The sequence below is a fragment of the Topomyia yanbarensis genome, chromosome 2 (genome assembly GCF_030247195.1).
Source record: "Topomyia yanbarensis strain Yona2022 chromosome 2, ASM3024719v1, whole genome shotgun sequence".
Classification (NCBI taxonomy): domain Eukaryota; kingdom Metazoa; phylum Arthropoda; class Insecta; order Diptera; family Culicidae; genus Topomyia; species Topomyia yanbarensis.
The window spans coordinates 124,692,429-124,709,395 of record NC_080671.1 but is presented as its reverse complement, the minus strand read 5'-3'; the positions used below and the strand labels follow the sequence as shown (position 1 = coordinate 124,709,395).

Genomic DNA, 16,967 nt, shown 5'->3' with positions numbered 1-16,967 from the left:
TTTACAAGTGCATTTAGTGCCATTATAGAGCAAATAAAAAGCCGATATAGTGCTATTGTAATGCTGTGGGTTTATTTGTTATGCAACTCTCCTTGAAGATTATATTCGGCATATTTCATTTCAATCGAACATGTGCAATAGAGTGACAGGAAAAAAATGACCCCTATCGGCCCACCCCTGAGTCGATTCCTAGTCCCACCAGGAGTACTTGTTCCAAATTTGAAGTGAATCGGACAAGTCTAGCTACCGGACCAACGTGCCTGAAGTTTGTATGGGATTTTTCGACAGTTTACATGGAGAAAACCCACTATCTCGCATTTTTGCCGCTAGATGCATCGTATTATCACTGTAAGTGAAAATAAGAAAGAAAATTTAATTGTCTACAACTTTGTCGAAGACTGCTTGTCAATCTGGCTTTGTTAAAAGAAGTTATTAAACTTTTAACGAAGTGATGTCTGAGTCAGTTTTCCATGGGGCCTAGCAGTGCATTGTTGTGTATCAGTAATCGATTCCCACGAACTACACATTTTTTGTGAAATAACCGTTAGATTCACCACAATAGTATGTTCATGAGAGTTGTAGTAAATAATACGAGTCATGTTTTGGTTAGAAAATTTTAGTTCCACCTTTTACCGCATAGAGGGCGCCAACATTAACTTTTCAGGCACGTTGGTCCGGTAGCTAGACTTGTCCGATTCACTTCAAATTTGGAACAAGTACTGCTGGTGGGACTAGGAATCGACTCAGGGGTGGGCCGATTGAGTTTTCAAAAATTCATTATTTTTCTGGGCAGTCTAATGTGCAATATAGTCTAGGGAGCAAACGCAGCGCAATTACCGTGAAGGACGAGGCAAGGTACCTCAGTTCGAGACTGACTAAAGGTAATTTTCGTAAAACATTCATTTTATGTGAGAGCGAAAACCCCGTTAAGGATATTCATTACAATGCATTAGAAGAGAGACCATTACGGTTTTAAACAGAACATCTTCTTTTATTTATTTTTTAGTTTTTGCTCATCATACTGAAAGGAAACATATGAAAAGGTTTCAAAACCATGGCGGACAATGACAGCATCCTAAAACTTTTTAATAGCATTATTATTGCCAATATAAGGCTTTCAAAATTGACATTTGTGCGCTGGTGCTATATAATAGCATTAGTACTGCAGAAACGAGCTGTCAATCTCTGCACAGTAATAGCACTATATTGCGCCTTTTCTGACATAATATCAGCATTATATCAGTATTTACGGCTTCACGGCTCTTTAAGACAGCTTTATATGTGGATCTAAAGCAGATATTAGGCTACGTTATAAATGCTTATTGGTTACTTGGGTCATGCTGGAAGTCTGAACCGGCTCCGGACTAGTTTGACTGGGTAGAGGAGTAACCGCTGTCAATTCTGTCGAACTCAGCCACAAAAAAAACATGACGACAGTAGCGCACCTGGTTTGGATATCCCAACTACCTTCGAAACCGTCAGAGATTTTACACAAGTTGAATGCTGAAGATGGACGTCTGTTCTCTGTGGTAATTCTGCATACCTTCCAGCATGAATTCCAGCTAAAATGCATCAACCGATAGAGTCGGAATCGGTTTTTTTTTATTTGAGCAAGATTCCATACTGAATCCATTCAGGATCTCTAACCGGTTCCGGAATGGATTTGACGGATAGTTGGGATAGGTTAGTGTGGCGGCGCTAGTGTTTATCCTATATTAATTCAAATTTTTACACACGTTTTTTAAATATTTTTGTTCGATCATGGATGTTTGTTCTCTGTGGAATTACTGTGGAATTTTTTATTGGATTTTAAGTTTTTATTTCCAAGTTTCCCTATAAATTACTATTGAAACTTGAAACCTCTTGTGGGTGAACTAGAGCTATCAGAAAAGCTCATATTTAGCATATGATCTGTGCATCCATTTACCATTTGAATTAGCAGTGTTCCGAGAAACAAAAGTCAAAATTGTTGCCGGTCTACTATATAGTCTCCCGTCCTGAGATGAAACGATAGTTTTGTTTGATAGATTAAAGTTCATTTGCGAATTACATCACACTTTCTTCAAAAACTATTTTTTCATGTCACCGTGGTCGTGCCCTGTACACAACCCAATTTCAATTACCATTTCGGCAAACCTGTAGGTTATCTGGAATCACCCTTTGCACACGATATCGTAGAAGTTTCAATTGGCAGGTTATCAACGATAATAGTGACCGTTGATAGTTGTATTACAAAGAACATAGATCCATGTTCGAACAAGTTTAAAGTAATTGTGTAAACATTTCAACTGATATATGTCAAAACTTTTACGCCGCCATACCAGCCTATCCTAACTAGGCGCATAACCTAGCGCGTAACTATGTTGTCCGTTTTTAATTTCTATATGACCAGCTATAAATTCAGTAACACTCACCTACTAAACGAAATTGCGACAGTTTTTAATATGGTGGTTATAGTTCAATTATCTTTGAATAGGCCTTTATTTTTTAAACAAATTAAAAGCTCGAAATTGACGGGTGTTTTCTGTGGTTAGTTGTTGAAGAGAATACCAACACATGTAATTTGAAACCACTACCTGATGGAAATAAAAAAAAATAGTATTAGAACGCATCTTTACCATTTTAATTTTGATAAAAACCCTAACCAAACAAAAACATTTGCTTCCGGTCCGTCATTTCGTTTTTCTTGTCAGTCTTTGTTTTACAACCCACTACTTACACACACGAGATGGTATAGCTCATTAGCTATTCATATAACTTGAATATGTTGTTCTAATCATATTCATATTGACCGCGCAGGATTCAAATTTATTGGATATCACTGAGGTTTAACATGAATTTTGTGTAACATTCATAGGAATTCATATAAATTCTACACAAAGAATAGTGGTATAATTCATATGACAAATCTAATAAATACAAAAGATATTTTCATTTCAGTGCAATCTTTCGATGTTTTACTTTAGGGGAGAGTGGGTACGCTCGATCCCACTTTTGTTTTTTTCTCATAACTTTTCAATGAAATACAAATTTTAATCGCAAATTTCACCATCTTGTAGTCCATTCGAATTATAAGAGCTATGAATAATGTGCAAATCTGAATACTTTGTCCTGTCAGTAATATGACTTGATTTGAAAATCAGACCGAGATTTTTGTAAAAACGTGTGGTAACTTGATCCCCCGCCTACTAGGGCTAAAGAAACAAAGCACACTATGACCTATGGACACGAAAGTTCAGCTAACCACCTATTCTGACAAATTAATTAATAAGACTACCTTTTTAGATGCACGAAAACTTTAACCACAGTAGAAAGTCAAGACAAGTATTTGCGGTTAATCAGTGCTGTTTAACTGGCGTTTTCGTCCTTCAATAACTTATACCACAGTTTGTTTACGGAAGAAATATTTTAGATCAATTAATAGTGCCAGGTACGTTATGAAAATGATGTTTTTCCATTTCTACACATTTTGAAAGTGTTTGAGAGAACTAATGATAGGGATCAATAATACCCAGTGTTACAGGGATCAAAGATACCTGTTGTATGAGGTGAACAAAATTTAATTTTTTTTGAATACGTCGTGAAACTTTTAATTCGACAAACGTGTTTTTCTAGGCAAAAGCCCTTACAAAGTAATCGTACTTGAAAATTTTCATAATTAATTAGTTTGACGATCTCATACAACCGATCAAAAAAATTGTGAAAAGATCTTCGAGATAGATTTAAACGCATATTTTCTAAAATTTTATACAACTTTTCTAAACCAAATGTAATACATCAGATTTGTTTTTAAACATCATGAACAACCAAACTTTATTTTCTTTTTATATTGTGATAACTTTATGCGTATAAATTAGAAAATATGGCCAGGGGATCAAATATCCCCAAGGATCAAGTGTCCTCACTCTCCCCTATTGATGAGATCATGGGCCAGATTCGTGGATGTTTGCTATTGTTTGTACAAAATACGTTTGTATCAAACAAAAAAGAATTTCGTTCCTCGAAAATAAACATCTTTTCAAAATGTTTACTTATTGAGAAAAGGTGTCGGTAACGGCACTGGTCGGTTCTTGGCACTTCGATGTAACTTTTAACAGAAAGCAGTCGTGGCCATTCTGATAGATATTATTTGTGTGTTACATTTGCACGTTATTTTTGTGCCGATTTCCGAAGCAAATAAACTTCTATGTTCTATTGTACAAAAAAAATATTTTTGAGCAAGTGAAAATCTACTCAAAAGCGTTTTTAATCATTTGCTTAGTGATATAAATAGAAGTAAATCGATCGAAAAAGTATGCGCATTGAATATTTATGAATTGAATTCATTCTATTTTGTGATTTAACATTGAATGTCATCTCATCTGAAATGTTCGCAACAATTTTCTTTGCATTTTTCAAAAAAGCTACTAAAATCAGTTATCGGCGCTTCATTTTTTGTGGCAAATGCTGAATTCACTACAACCCAATCAATATAAGTATTTGCAGAGCGGACTTGACAAGTAGATGTCAGAGATTGATTTTTGAGACCATTTTGAAAACCAAGATGGCGGCTTCCGGTTAAGCGGAATTCTCTATGTCCCAACCAATACGGATATTTTCGATACGGTTTTCATGAGTCGATGCCAAAAATCGATGTCTGATGCCATTCTGAAATCAGAGATGGAGACATCTCTATTAGCCTGAGCACTCTGACGAAGTCGATTGATAAGTCGACATATAGTGCACAGCCTAATTTTAAAAGTACTTACATTGGAGGTTTTCAGATTTGTCTATAGTAAAAAATTCGTTAAAAATTGATGTAGCTTCGACATGTTGGATTTTTGTATGGAATATCATCAAGCTTTGCAAATCAAAAATATCCATATTGTACGGTTCATATGATAACTCGCCAAGGAAAAGTAATTATTTTGAATTTAGAAGTCTCCGCCATCTTGGTTTCTAGAATGAACTCCCCAGTCACCAAATTTTCTGGTAGAGACTGTTCTGCAAGATTTCTGTAAGTCTTGGTTTGGCAGCCCTGTCAGATTTCTGCGCGCATCCTGTCGGGTTAGTTGAACTAGGGCGCACTCGATTTCGCTCGTGTTTTCTGGCAAATTTCAACAGAAACCGAGCAAAACCCTGGCATAACTCATAAATAAACCGTGCAAAGATCCTGGCAATTCTTACCTGGTAGAATTTAGCACGAATCAAGCAAAACATTGACAAAAATGTGGCAGGAAGCGTACAGAACTACACTCTAAGTCGTTAATAAGAAATGAAAAAAAAGAAAAAAAACAAATTATTGTTTGAAGGTCGAACTGAAAAAGAAATCCAAAGTTAACACCAAGGGGACGCACAACTGAGATGTAATTTACGTACAAAATAAAAAGAAGAGGACCTAAGTGGGAACCCTGGGGTACACCCCAGGGGATACGAATTGGTTTTGGAGAGTATATTCTGAAAGCGGACTGTTTGTTCGAGTTTGTTCAAGTATGACTTGAGCTGTTTCAAGAGTTTATTTTCTATGCCAAATTTGGGAAAATAACTAGAACATGAAGTGGAAGAAGAAGAAGATGAATGATTTAACCGACGGAGGTCCAACTAAAATCGATCCAGTTACCGACCAGCTAGCCATGACTGTATTTCGGAGGGGGCGTCCGAACCCCAGGACCTTTCTAATGGATCCACCCTTGCAATAGATAAAAAATTCTCATTATTATTATTATTTTTATTATTATTATTATTATCTTTATTCTTTCATCTGACTATTGTCTACATGAAATAAAACTTAAACCTAAATCCTGCAACTATTCCGAATCCGTCCGATGAAGCGGGAGGACGACTCACCAAATTCTTGCATCTCCTCAACAGTCGTAAAGGTGCGAATCATTGCCGTTATCGTTTCATGATAACCAAAGGTTGTCCGGTGAAACCGGGGCTCGAGAAGAGAACCATTACGTAAAGGTCTTGGTGGCACTCGAATGTTTAGCAACGATAGAAGTTTCGAGCAGTCAACTTCGCTATTCAGCAGCTTGGCAACAAATCCCGCTTGTTGAATTTTCCGCCGACGTTCTAGAGTGTCCATGTTCAGCAATTTACAGCGATCAGAATATGGTGGAAGATTATGAGGATCGCGCCACGTTAGATTTCGCAGGGCCAATCTAATAAATTTACGCTGCACACTTTCAATCCTTAAGAGAGAGCTTTCAAGCAGTACGGGTCAGTGAAGTCCTTCGCTATTTTCGAGATGAACTCCAATTGCCTGTTTGCTTTTGCGATGACAGCTTTACGGTGTAGGCTAAAAGTAAGTTTATGATCGAGCAACACTCCCTGATCACTGAATCGATCAGTTCTTTGCAGAACCTCGCCATTGATAGTGTAGTCGAAATTTAGTGGTTGCCTGAGACGGTAGTAAGACATAACCATACACTTTGGAACGCTTACGGTCAGCTTATTCCGTTCACATTAATCAACGAACAGATTCAATATTGATTGGAGGCGAACGCAATCGTCGATGTTACGCACAATAAAATACAGCTTTAGATCGTCTGCGTATGCAAGTCTACACCCTGGTGCAAGTAACAGCATTACATCATTGAAGTATAACACGAACAGTAGTGGGCCGAGATTAGTGCCCTGTGGTACTCCAGATGGGTTGGTGAAACACGACGAAGTTCTCGATTCGAGCTTGACACGAAGGGACCTACCAGTCAGATAAGATTTCAGCCATTGACTAAAGCGCTCCGATGCACCTAGCTTGGATAACTTAGCTAAAATAATATCATGATTAATCGAATCAAACGCTGCTTTTAGATCGGTGTAAATAACGTCAACTTGTGTCCCGCGCTCCATGTGTTCAAAACAGGTAGTAGTGAAATCGAGAAGATTCGTTGTGACGGATCGTCCAGGCATGAATCCATGTTGGTCGCTTGAAATGTAGCTTTTGGTACTCTCGATAATAATAGGTCTGTTCCAGTACCAGGAGAAACTGGAAGTACTCCGGAGAAAATCGTTCCTGTACTCTATTCTTCTCCTTTTTCTTCTTCAGGTAGCAAACCGGAGTAAAAAGGAGCAAAGATTTTTTGCTCCTGTTTATTCCGGAGTGACTTCCGTGTACTGGAACAAACCTAATGCCACTCACAATAATCTCGAAGATTTTTGATGCCGCAGATAAACTGGTGATCCCTCTATAGTTCGTGACATTACGCCTGTCTCCTTTTTCATGGACAGGAACCATGAACGAATGCTTCCAAATTGCAGGAAATTTCGAATCAGCGAACGATTGGTTGAATATTCTGCATAGCGGTTCATCACAAGTGGTACGCTCAAATTTCGGGATTCGCTGGATAACATTATTTTTTCGAATTAAAAATGACTATAATGAAGAAATTAATCGAAAAAAGTTTCCAAAGCTAATAATATTATTAATATAAAATTATTCCTATAATGAAAGTTGATTGTTCCTTACCCATAAAAACACAAGAAAGCAAATTTTTCGCCTCCAGATGAGGCCATCCCTAAACCGAAATAAAGTATCAAACAAATTTGATACAAGTAGATGATATAGATTTTAAAAAAGTTGATCAAACAATAATGATCATTCGTTTTGACAGAACACGCTTTAATTTTCCTACAAAAATGTCAACAAGCACGATTGGAAACGCCTTTGGTTATGCAATGTGAAATACATCGGCTGTCCAATTTCATTACAGCGGATAGAAACTATTATTACAGCGGTACGAACCAAAATTTGGATACACCTACAGTTAACACTTGTACACCCGTTCTGCTAAAACGAGTTATTTCGAAAACAAGGAACTAAACACGATGTTGCTCATTACGATCCGAAATACTTGATCCATTGCACATGCGATTGAGACTTATGCGCTTTTGAAAATGTCGCATATTGCTCGATTTTGTGGAGTTAAAATCTTGTAAGTTAGATTTAATTTTGTAGGTTGAGTAATTAGACCAATTAAATTGGATGTAATCAAACAGAGGTTTAGAGACATTGGACAATAATAAAAGTCAAAAGGTTATATCCTACTCACATGCTGCTCAGAAATAGTAGTTCAGCTGGAAACTAGATACGAAAACTTTCGAACAATTTTTAATTCAGATAGATAGTTTATTTCCATTCATCAGACTGTTGGGATCATACATAACAAGAACAATCGTGGGTAGATAGGTAAAATATTTTTGAACTTTCAACAACTACGGGATTTCTTCTTTTCCTCATTTTGGCTTTTACAGCGGTGTACTAAATAGCAAATCGTAGGTCCAAAATGTTTTATCACAAATGATCAGTATAATAATAGGCAACACACATCACAACACATTCTAAAATGTATATTCCAACAAAATGAATGTTTCTTCTGCCATTGAGTATACACAAAAATATACCTGCTGTTGTTGTTGGGGTAGGACTGATTTAAAAAATTACTCTTCAGTTCATTTGATATGAAAAATACGATTGCTACTATAGATCAAAGAGAAAATCTTGCAAAAAGGGTTATTTAATATTTGTTTGACGTGTCTATTAAATTCTTTTCGGCTCCGACTGATAGATTACGAACATATCATGTTAGTAAAGGTGTTTAGCTTCGTATATATTATATATGGGTTTAGCTCTAAAGTTTGGAAGATTTGATGACATTTTCGTCTTATAAATAGATAGCAGAATAGAAGCACACAATTTTAAATGCCTAGATTTTGTATTATGTGATCTTTTTTTTAATCGCTCTTACTAATAGAGAAACATATTGCATTCGATTTAACCCGCGGAGCATTGTTCTATGTTATACCAGTGCTATCTTCTTCATTCTTGGCCTCTTAGCAGATCCGGTTATTCAAAATTTGTCCAATCTTATTTTCTGCCTAAAGGCTTATCATCTAAATAAATGGCTTTTGTTCTAGGCTTAGTGTAATTTTACTTGCTAAAATTATCGTACTAGGGAATTATCGCGACTGCACTCGTTTGTTATGAACTATTTTGGTCGTTCTAATTGTTTGATTATATTATATTTTAGCAGACAAAAGTGAAAAAAGTTCTCCTACGTTCGATAGATAATAATAAAATAGATAGATTGTAAGTCTTTTATTTTCCAATATACTCTAATTGGAGAGAATCGATCTGTTCTGCACAATATGAAGTGAATAAAGGAATGCCTTACTATTAAAATCTATTTTATATACATATTGTAAATTGCATGCAGGTGGACTAAATTAGTGGAATTTTTCACAAATATTATATCGAAGGGATGGCTCGTGTTTGAAAAAAGCAAACATAAATCATCTCTACTAACCTTAGATAAAAAACACATACGATTAGGAAAGAAAATATGGCGCGGACAAATTACTATCGTTTGATATCATCGTGTTTGCTTTCTTTGTAGAGTCGGGCAATGCTTCGTTGTGCTTCTAACTATATGCTTGACAGCACATCAATAAAAACACAATGATGCAAATACCGTTCTGAACATTGCGACTCTTTTTAAAAGTTACTATTTTCAGATAAAATAAGCTCATTTGGGTTCCCGTCCGCCACCATTGCCGCGACCGGTCGAATTTTGGTTCTGACTGCTTCCGTTTGCACTGGTGTGGTTTGAACTGTTTCCCTGGCTACTGCTATTGTAGTTGTTGTTGTAATTTTGATTGTTGTTATTGATGATGCGATTGTTGTTGTTGTTATTACTGTGCAAAGGTACCGTAGCTCGTTGATCTTCCATGCGACCACCCTGTAGACGCATAATAAGCGAAAAGAAATCTTCATCCGGAACAGTGGCTCCGCTGTTGGAGTTACCAGTACTAGTCCTTCTGTCACTGGACTCGGCGTCCATTGTGATGTTTGGTGTCGGAAGCTCTGACCGCTGTTCCTCGATTCGTGAGCCCTGCGTAGAAACGTCGCAGTTAGTAACCATTACTGACTCGTTTGATACAGTACCCTGAATTGACTTACCTGACATCGCATTAGCATATCCAGGAACGCATCATCCGGCGGTGTTCCAATACCATCTGAAGGTGGCGGCTGATGGGATTGTGCCTGACCATTCCCAGTTATTGTACTATTGTTAAGGTTAGCTGGACGGTTGGTCACGTTGCTCGAGGCGTTGAGCGAAATTCGCTTCAGACCTGGCAGCAGAGCCCGTTGTTCGTCCATTCGCTCTGATTGGAAGTCGGCGATCATTTCCAGTAGGGCGTTTCTGACAAAAAAAATTGCATCTAAATCAACCTTTGCTGACTAGTTCAGGTGGTTCATCCTATACATCGAAGATAACGCTTTTCTGAGTGCAGTTACACATGTACTACAAGTCTTTTATCTATCAACGTATCGACATGCAGAGATGGGATCAGTAATTGGCATATTTGATTACTAGAGATTTTTTTGTGACTTCGACAATTACTTTAATGAGAATGCAGAATCCTATAGATCATAACACTGCTAGTAAAAAAACTGGGGGAAGTGAAATGTTTCTAAAACACGTACTTCAATTGCGCATGCGAAACACGCAATTCTGTTTTCAAGTAGTTCATTAATAGAATTACAAATAACCTAGCCTAGAAACGGAAAGCGTCTTCCCACAAAACTCACCTGTTCTCCTTAGCCACTGCAGCGTTACTGTTGTGCTGGGTCAGCGGCTTCCTAGCGGAATCCACACTCTCGGCGTGAGTCAACTGCAAGTGAAGTTCATTTCAGTATTTGATACTCAAACAAGAATACACACTTATCGCTAGTAACACCAACCTTTAAAGTACAACGTTGGTCGTCCATTCGTTTGCTCTGCGAACGTGTCAACAGTTCGAAGAAGTCTTCGTCGTTGTTTTTGAATAGGTTCTCGTCCTGCTTGTTGTTACCTTTCTGCTGCTGCTGAGCAAGTGCCGATTGCGTAGTTGGTTGCTGTTTATCATGCACATTCACCATCTTTTTGCCATCAGGTGTCAACTGGGAAGCGAAACCGAAATTGATTATCACGGGAAATCCCAACCATTTTCGTGGAAATTTATTATGCCGATATCTATTTTCCCAATGTTTTATCCACTGATAACACTGACAATGTCACTAGCTGAATATGAGTACCCCCAACTGATTGTATTGAATGACGAAATGAACTAAACACTGCCGAAACGAATGAGCTTCACCGAGACAATTTCACACGCGTTATCATTGTTTGCGGATTAATTGCTACGTGGCGGTGCATCATATAATTACCATATTTACATTCTCGCCGACTGATAACGATCAGCAAGTAACCCTGGCAAACACTTACCGACGAGCAAAAAATCGCTTGTGAGGATGGACTTCAAACCTATGCTTCCCGTGCCATTTCATAAACCTACCTTTATCAAATCCAATTGCTCCATGCTTTGTCGCCGAACGCGAAACTGTTTGGACATCAGGCCACCACCGCCTACCTTTCCACCACTGGCGTTGCTACCGCTGCCACTGATTTGAGTATTTTGACTGGTCAATTCCTGTAGAGTATCATTTTCAATAGCCCCTATGGAAACACTGTCCACTGGCAGTTCGGGCAAACCGAGTATTTTTCGCAGATCCGATATGTTCATTTTGGCAGTATTTTCACCAACCATGTCGCCTAGCTCCTTCGCTAGCAGATAGTGTGAGTTGGCATAGTGCAGTGCTTTCTCGTGATTTCCGATCGACGAATGGGCATTTCCTAAGCTCCAACAGGCTCGCGCTTCACCGATCCGATCGCCGAGCTCTTGAGCGATCGCCAGGTGCCGCTGGTGGTAGTCGATTGCTGTGGGGAAATCTCGCAGCAGAGTGTAGGTGTTGCCAAGGCTGTAGCAAGCTTGCGCTTCCACGGCACGTTCACCCAATTCCATGGCTAACGACAGCGTGCGTCTGGAAAAGAAGAGTATGGGTGAAGTTCGAATATACTGGAATGGGAAGTATCAGTACACAATGAATTCAAAATTGTGTAAATATTTGTAAATATAATAAAAATAACATATTCCGAAATGAATCAAGGTTGTTAAAGAGTGAAACTAAATGTAGGGTATACAGAGTGGCTCCACAATTTCAAAATAAGATTCGAAAACTGCCGAAATACGTTTTGCATAGTTCAGATGTATTTACTTTGAACTTATTCGAAATGGGAGCCTTTTAACCTAATTATCTGCGATAGTCTTCTAGGGAGACTGGAAGTTACAGTCTGGAACAGCTGACTTACACGGTTTCCTTAATTTAAGTTTAATTTAAGAATCCTTATTATGTTTTGGTTCAGCGTTGGTGACTCTTAACAATACTTCATTGCAAATTCGAATGGTCCCAAATTGCTTAAAATTATGCTAGCATCACGTTTTTTGCCACGTGTTGAATCTTGGGTAGAGCAAATTTCAACGTCTGAAAACTCATTTTCCATCCATGGAAAATCGTTCTTGTGTAAAAACTAGAGGTAGACTGTAGTACTTACGGGTCGTTGTTGTGAATCTGTCTACATCGGTATTTGCTTCTTTATTGGCTAGTTGTTGGTTTGGGAGCGGTTGTCGTGGTCTTTGTACCTGCATCAGGGAACACCCATAAATGACGTAGCATTATATGGGGGAGGGGGGAGTTTTGTATTTTGTGATGATGTGTGACGACAGGTTACGTAGCATGTCACGTCGTGTCATGCTACGTAACCTTTTTAAGGGGAGTATCTAACATCGTTCTTTATTTAAAAAAAATTTACGGTGCAAGGAGGGGAGAGTTACCGTCAAGCTACGAAATTACCAAGGGGTATTTAGAGGTTTGTGACAAAATGTTACGATGGGGGAGGGGGGTTATAAAAATCACTCAAAAATGCTACATCATTTATGGATGGTCCCTTATTGGTTAATTGGATCGTTGTTTTTGATTTATCTGTAAGTGTCGATGGCTGCTTGCTAAAGTTGACTGCAGTAGATGAGTTTTGACCAGTTGCATCGGCGCATGTTTTCTCTTAGTGGGCTGTATGGTTATAGAATTGGCATGTTGGAGTCTGCCCGGGATATGTGATTAGCGTTGTTTGCTTATCGGTTACGCCTTCCTTCGGTGATTTGCAATCGAGAGTCTTTGTAAGAAGATATCAGTTTAGTCACTCGCATCCTCACAATACGAACACCGTTGGGAATGCCGGTGAAAAAAATTCTCCAAGTGTCATTTGTAATAGATTCCACTTCTCCGTATTGCGGTATAATTCGTTTGATGTAATGTTCACTAGTGCGCGGAGCCAAACCATGGATACGCACGTTCACCATGTCGTTTTCCATATGTACGGGGATCTTAATTCTGGTGTTATTAAATTCGACCTCGTGTTGCATGTTGTTCTTTACAATGAAGTTTTCTGCCTGTGCCAAACTTCTAAACGTGATCAAAACACAGTTTTTGACGTGGTATAGCTGAATGTACGTAACTTCAGCGAGATTAAGCTCCATTTTAACTTTAACTAATTGTTCCACTTCCTGAACTGTGGGTTTCAGTTTTATTAGTCGATTGAAATCATGTTATCCCGTAGCACGGGCACTTTTGTTTCATTCGGAAGACTCATTTCACTCCGCAGCCGGAGGTAACGATACAATATTTTTTTACACTGATATAGAACAAAAGGCTGGCTTGCTTCACTGGTGCCTATAGCGTGCTATAGCGTAGCGATTTTTTGCTTCTGTTTTGTGCGAGGACAGAAGATAGACTTGTCTACGATCTTCTGTTTCTTTAATAGTTCCAAAACTGGATTGGATTGGATTCCCACTGCATAGTTCTGAAATTTCACAATACTAAACTAAATTATTATTACATTAATTTTATTCCAGAAGAAAATATTTTCATCTACACTAGACTTTGGTTTTGCCAGATGAAAACAATGGGAGCGTTTTGAAAAGCTACCATGTATGATTCTTATCTAACCTTAATAGCCAAGCGTTTACGTGAAAATATGATTGATGCCATGTAAACTCAATACTCATTTCATGTCGATGGCCGGGTACCGATGTAATGGAGTGCCTCGGTTTTGCATTATCAAACAGACGTGTCAATGGAACAACCCATTTTTTGCAGTTCTGCTCGAAAGTGCAAAATAGGGCAAAACCAATAGCGGACCTACCCAATCGAAAAGCCCATTAATGAAACAATTCGTTGATTGACAATCAACCTACAGTGTTTAAACTCTAAAACTGCAAGAAAAACTCACGATTATTACACGTATTACAGTCCACGAAAGGTCTCGAACCGTCCTTTTACATATGTTATTTAAGATTTTTTTGTGGTATTCAACAGACAAAACTGATCGAGATGGTGAGTTAAACGAAAGCAATTATGTGAAAAAATCCCCCGCCCCCCCCCAGAGGCAGGGTTCGAACCTGCATCCTTTGGGACTCCGGGTCCAATGCACAAACCCTTATGCAATTCCTTTCGCTACGATGATGTCCCAGAAAGAACACATGATTATCGCATTGGCGAGAGTGGTCGTACCACTGCGACTAGAGCTAGATCACACACAACCACCGCGGCCACCCAACAACACATTATTTGATCCATTTAATTTCCCCGCCAGATACCAAGGCCGAAGTTTTTATTATCGTCTGACGTCTGATTTTGGTTCATTACCCATTTAATTGCATTAAAATACCTGGCACAAATCATTCATCGTTATTTCGAAGAAATTCTTATAATTTTCGCATCAACTGGCGCACACCTTCTTCAGACACGGTCTTGGCTGGTTGATTCCAGCACTACCAAAACAAACCTGAATCTGCCAGGAACAGAGAATGAATCTTGCAGAATTTGAGCTCCGAAAGTTACTTGAAATCGGGTTGTCGCATAGGTTTCATCGTCAGTCAAGAGGCATCCATTGAGTTACGCCAACAGCTGGTCGTTCAGCTTATGGGCTCGGAATCTAGCCACTGTTTATTTTGTTTGAGGCTTCGGTTGTTTCCTTGCCCAGTTACATTTGTAGTATCTTGGAGGAGGATTCGCCGCCCAGTACAGCGGTTAGCATTCAATTTTTTTGCTGATCATAATTCAAGATGTTTGGACGAGCTCGGAATTACCAGATGGCAATAAGCGGTGAGATAATTTTGATTAGGTCGTATGTAACAATGAGAAGTTCTCTTTGGAATCTTTATCTTCCATTCATTACTCGGTCTGCAGCTGTGGATCCAGGAGATTGAGAACATGCTTCGATCATTCGTAACCGAAGGCTCTTTCGATACAGTCGAGTGCGTTGTTGTAACATTACCTTGAGTTAGGCGATATCGGCGAAGGTGTTTATCCCAGCAAGGGCTGGAGTATAAACATTATAAACGTTAAATTGTGTCAGGCAGTGCAGTGTAGTGCGGTTCTAAACAGTTTTCTAACCTGAAAGACGGCTTTGTTTAGACGAGCTATACCAGCTCTCTACTATGTGAAGGTCACGCGGGTGACGGACAAAAAAACGAAGGATCAATTTACCTACCAGCTCGTCAGGAACCAACTGGTGAAGTGTTTCGTTTTTTTTACTTTTCTTATCGATATATTTTTTTATTCTTTTTTCGATTTTTTTAAATAAGTTAAATAGTGCGGTCGAGCATGTTGCTCCGGCAACAAAATGGAACAAACAGAAGCATCACCCTCCGAAGACGAATCTTATGGGGAAGAGGAACGTGTATCTGATTCGGAGACAGATGATGTTATAAACAATCCACTTCCCCCACTTTCCCCCAATGTCTCACGCCCCCCCCCCCCCCCCCCACCAGTCAAGGTTTACCAGGATGGATCCGCTGGTCCTTGGGTAGTATACTTTCGGCTTAAAAATAAACCGTTAAACAGCATAACTGTTGCACGGAAGCTGACAAAACGTTACTCGGCCGTAACCGAGATTAAAAAGGTTCAGTCAGATAAACTGCGCGTAGTCGTTACTGACTTGAAACAGGTCAACGGCATCGTTAGCAATAGCCTCTTTACGCTGGAGTATCGCGTCAACATTCCTTCTCGTGATGTGGAGATCGACGGTGTGGTAAGTGATGCGGGTCTAACTGTCGATGATCTGATGAATGATGGGGTTGGCCGCTTTAAGGACCCTAACCTTCAATCAGTTAAGATTTTGGAGTGCAAGCAATTGCACTCAAAGTCCATCGAAGATGGGAATTACTATCAGACTTGTTTCGCGTAACCTTCGCCGGATCTGCACTTCCGAGCTACGTTGAAGTGGGAGGAGCTCGTTCCAATTGCAAGCAGCTAGGTCACAAGGCCACCTACTGCAACAACAAGCAACGGTTCGGTAAATATGGGGAACGCCATGCGGATGATACTTGCAGTAGGCCCGCTGAGAAGTGTGTTTACTGTGGGGAGAACCCGCATAAACTTTTGACATGCCCATCGTACAAACTTCGCGCGGATAAACTGAAGCGATCCGCCAAATATCGCTCCAGACGCTCTTACGCAGAAATGCTTAAAAGAGCTGTACCACTTATCTCCAAAAACCCATTCGCTCTCTTGCCAACTGACGATAACGCCTCTAACGACCCTTGCGAGGGTCATCTTTGGCTCTGCTAGGAAACTCTAAGAAAAGACCTAATCAAAACTCACCTGAACTTCCTCGTAAGGGTCCCAGGTTGTCCCAAACAAGGGTACAAAATAAAATAATTCATCAAACGGAAGTGCTGCCACAAATCCGAAGATAATACCTCCTGGTTTTGGGAAATTGAGATACAACCAGAAGTTCCCAGCACTCCCCGGGGCACCAAAAATCCCAAGTGCTCCCGTTTTACATTCAGAAACTCAACCTAAAACGGGATTCTTTTAATTCTCTGACATTGTAGACTGGATATTCACAGCTTTCAATATTACCGATCCTCTGAAAAGCTTGCTGGTTGCTATTCTACCAACAGTAAGAACATTTTTAAAACAGTTGATTGAACAATGGCTCCTCCTTGCAGCGATCGTATCCTTCGATGGCTAACTTATTAAACGGAATCACGGATCTGATCACTGTTTTACAGTGGAACTGCAGAAGTATTACCCCCAAAATTGA

The 16,967-nt window shown here is 39.2% G+C and overlaps 1 protein-coding gene across 1 annotated transcript in view; it reads right to left on the bottom strand.

The window, feature by feature from the left end:
* Positions 1–8,086: 8,086 nt before the first annotated feature.
* The window catches only part of LOC131680759 (G-protein-signaling modulator 2), a 34,759-nt gene continuing 25,878 nt past the window's right edge, over positions 8,087–16,967 (bottom strand). The window contains exons 3-7 of the mRNA XM_058961469.1: positions 11,317–11,842; positions 10,724–10,921; positions 10,571–10,653; positions 9,938–10,181; positions 8,087–9,869 (exon numbers count right to left, since the gene is read on the bottom strand). Coding sequence (XP_058817452.1) covers positions 9,504–9,869; positions 9,938–10,181; positions 10,571–10,653; positions 10,724–10,921; positions 11,317–11,842 — 1,417 coding nt within the window. The 3' untranslated portion in view covers positions 8,087–9,503. The remainder of the gene's footprint in view (positions 9,870–9,937; positions 10,182–10,570; positions 10,654–10,723; positions 10,922–11,316; positions 11,843–16,967) is intronic.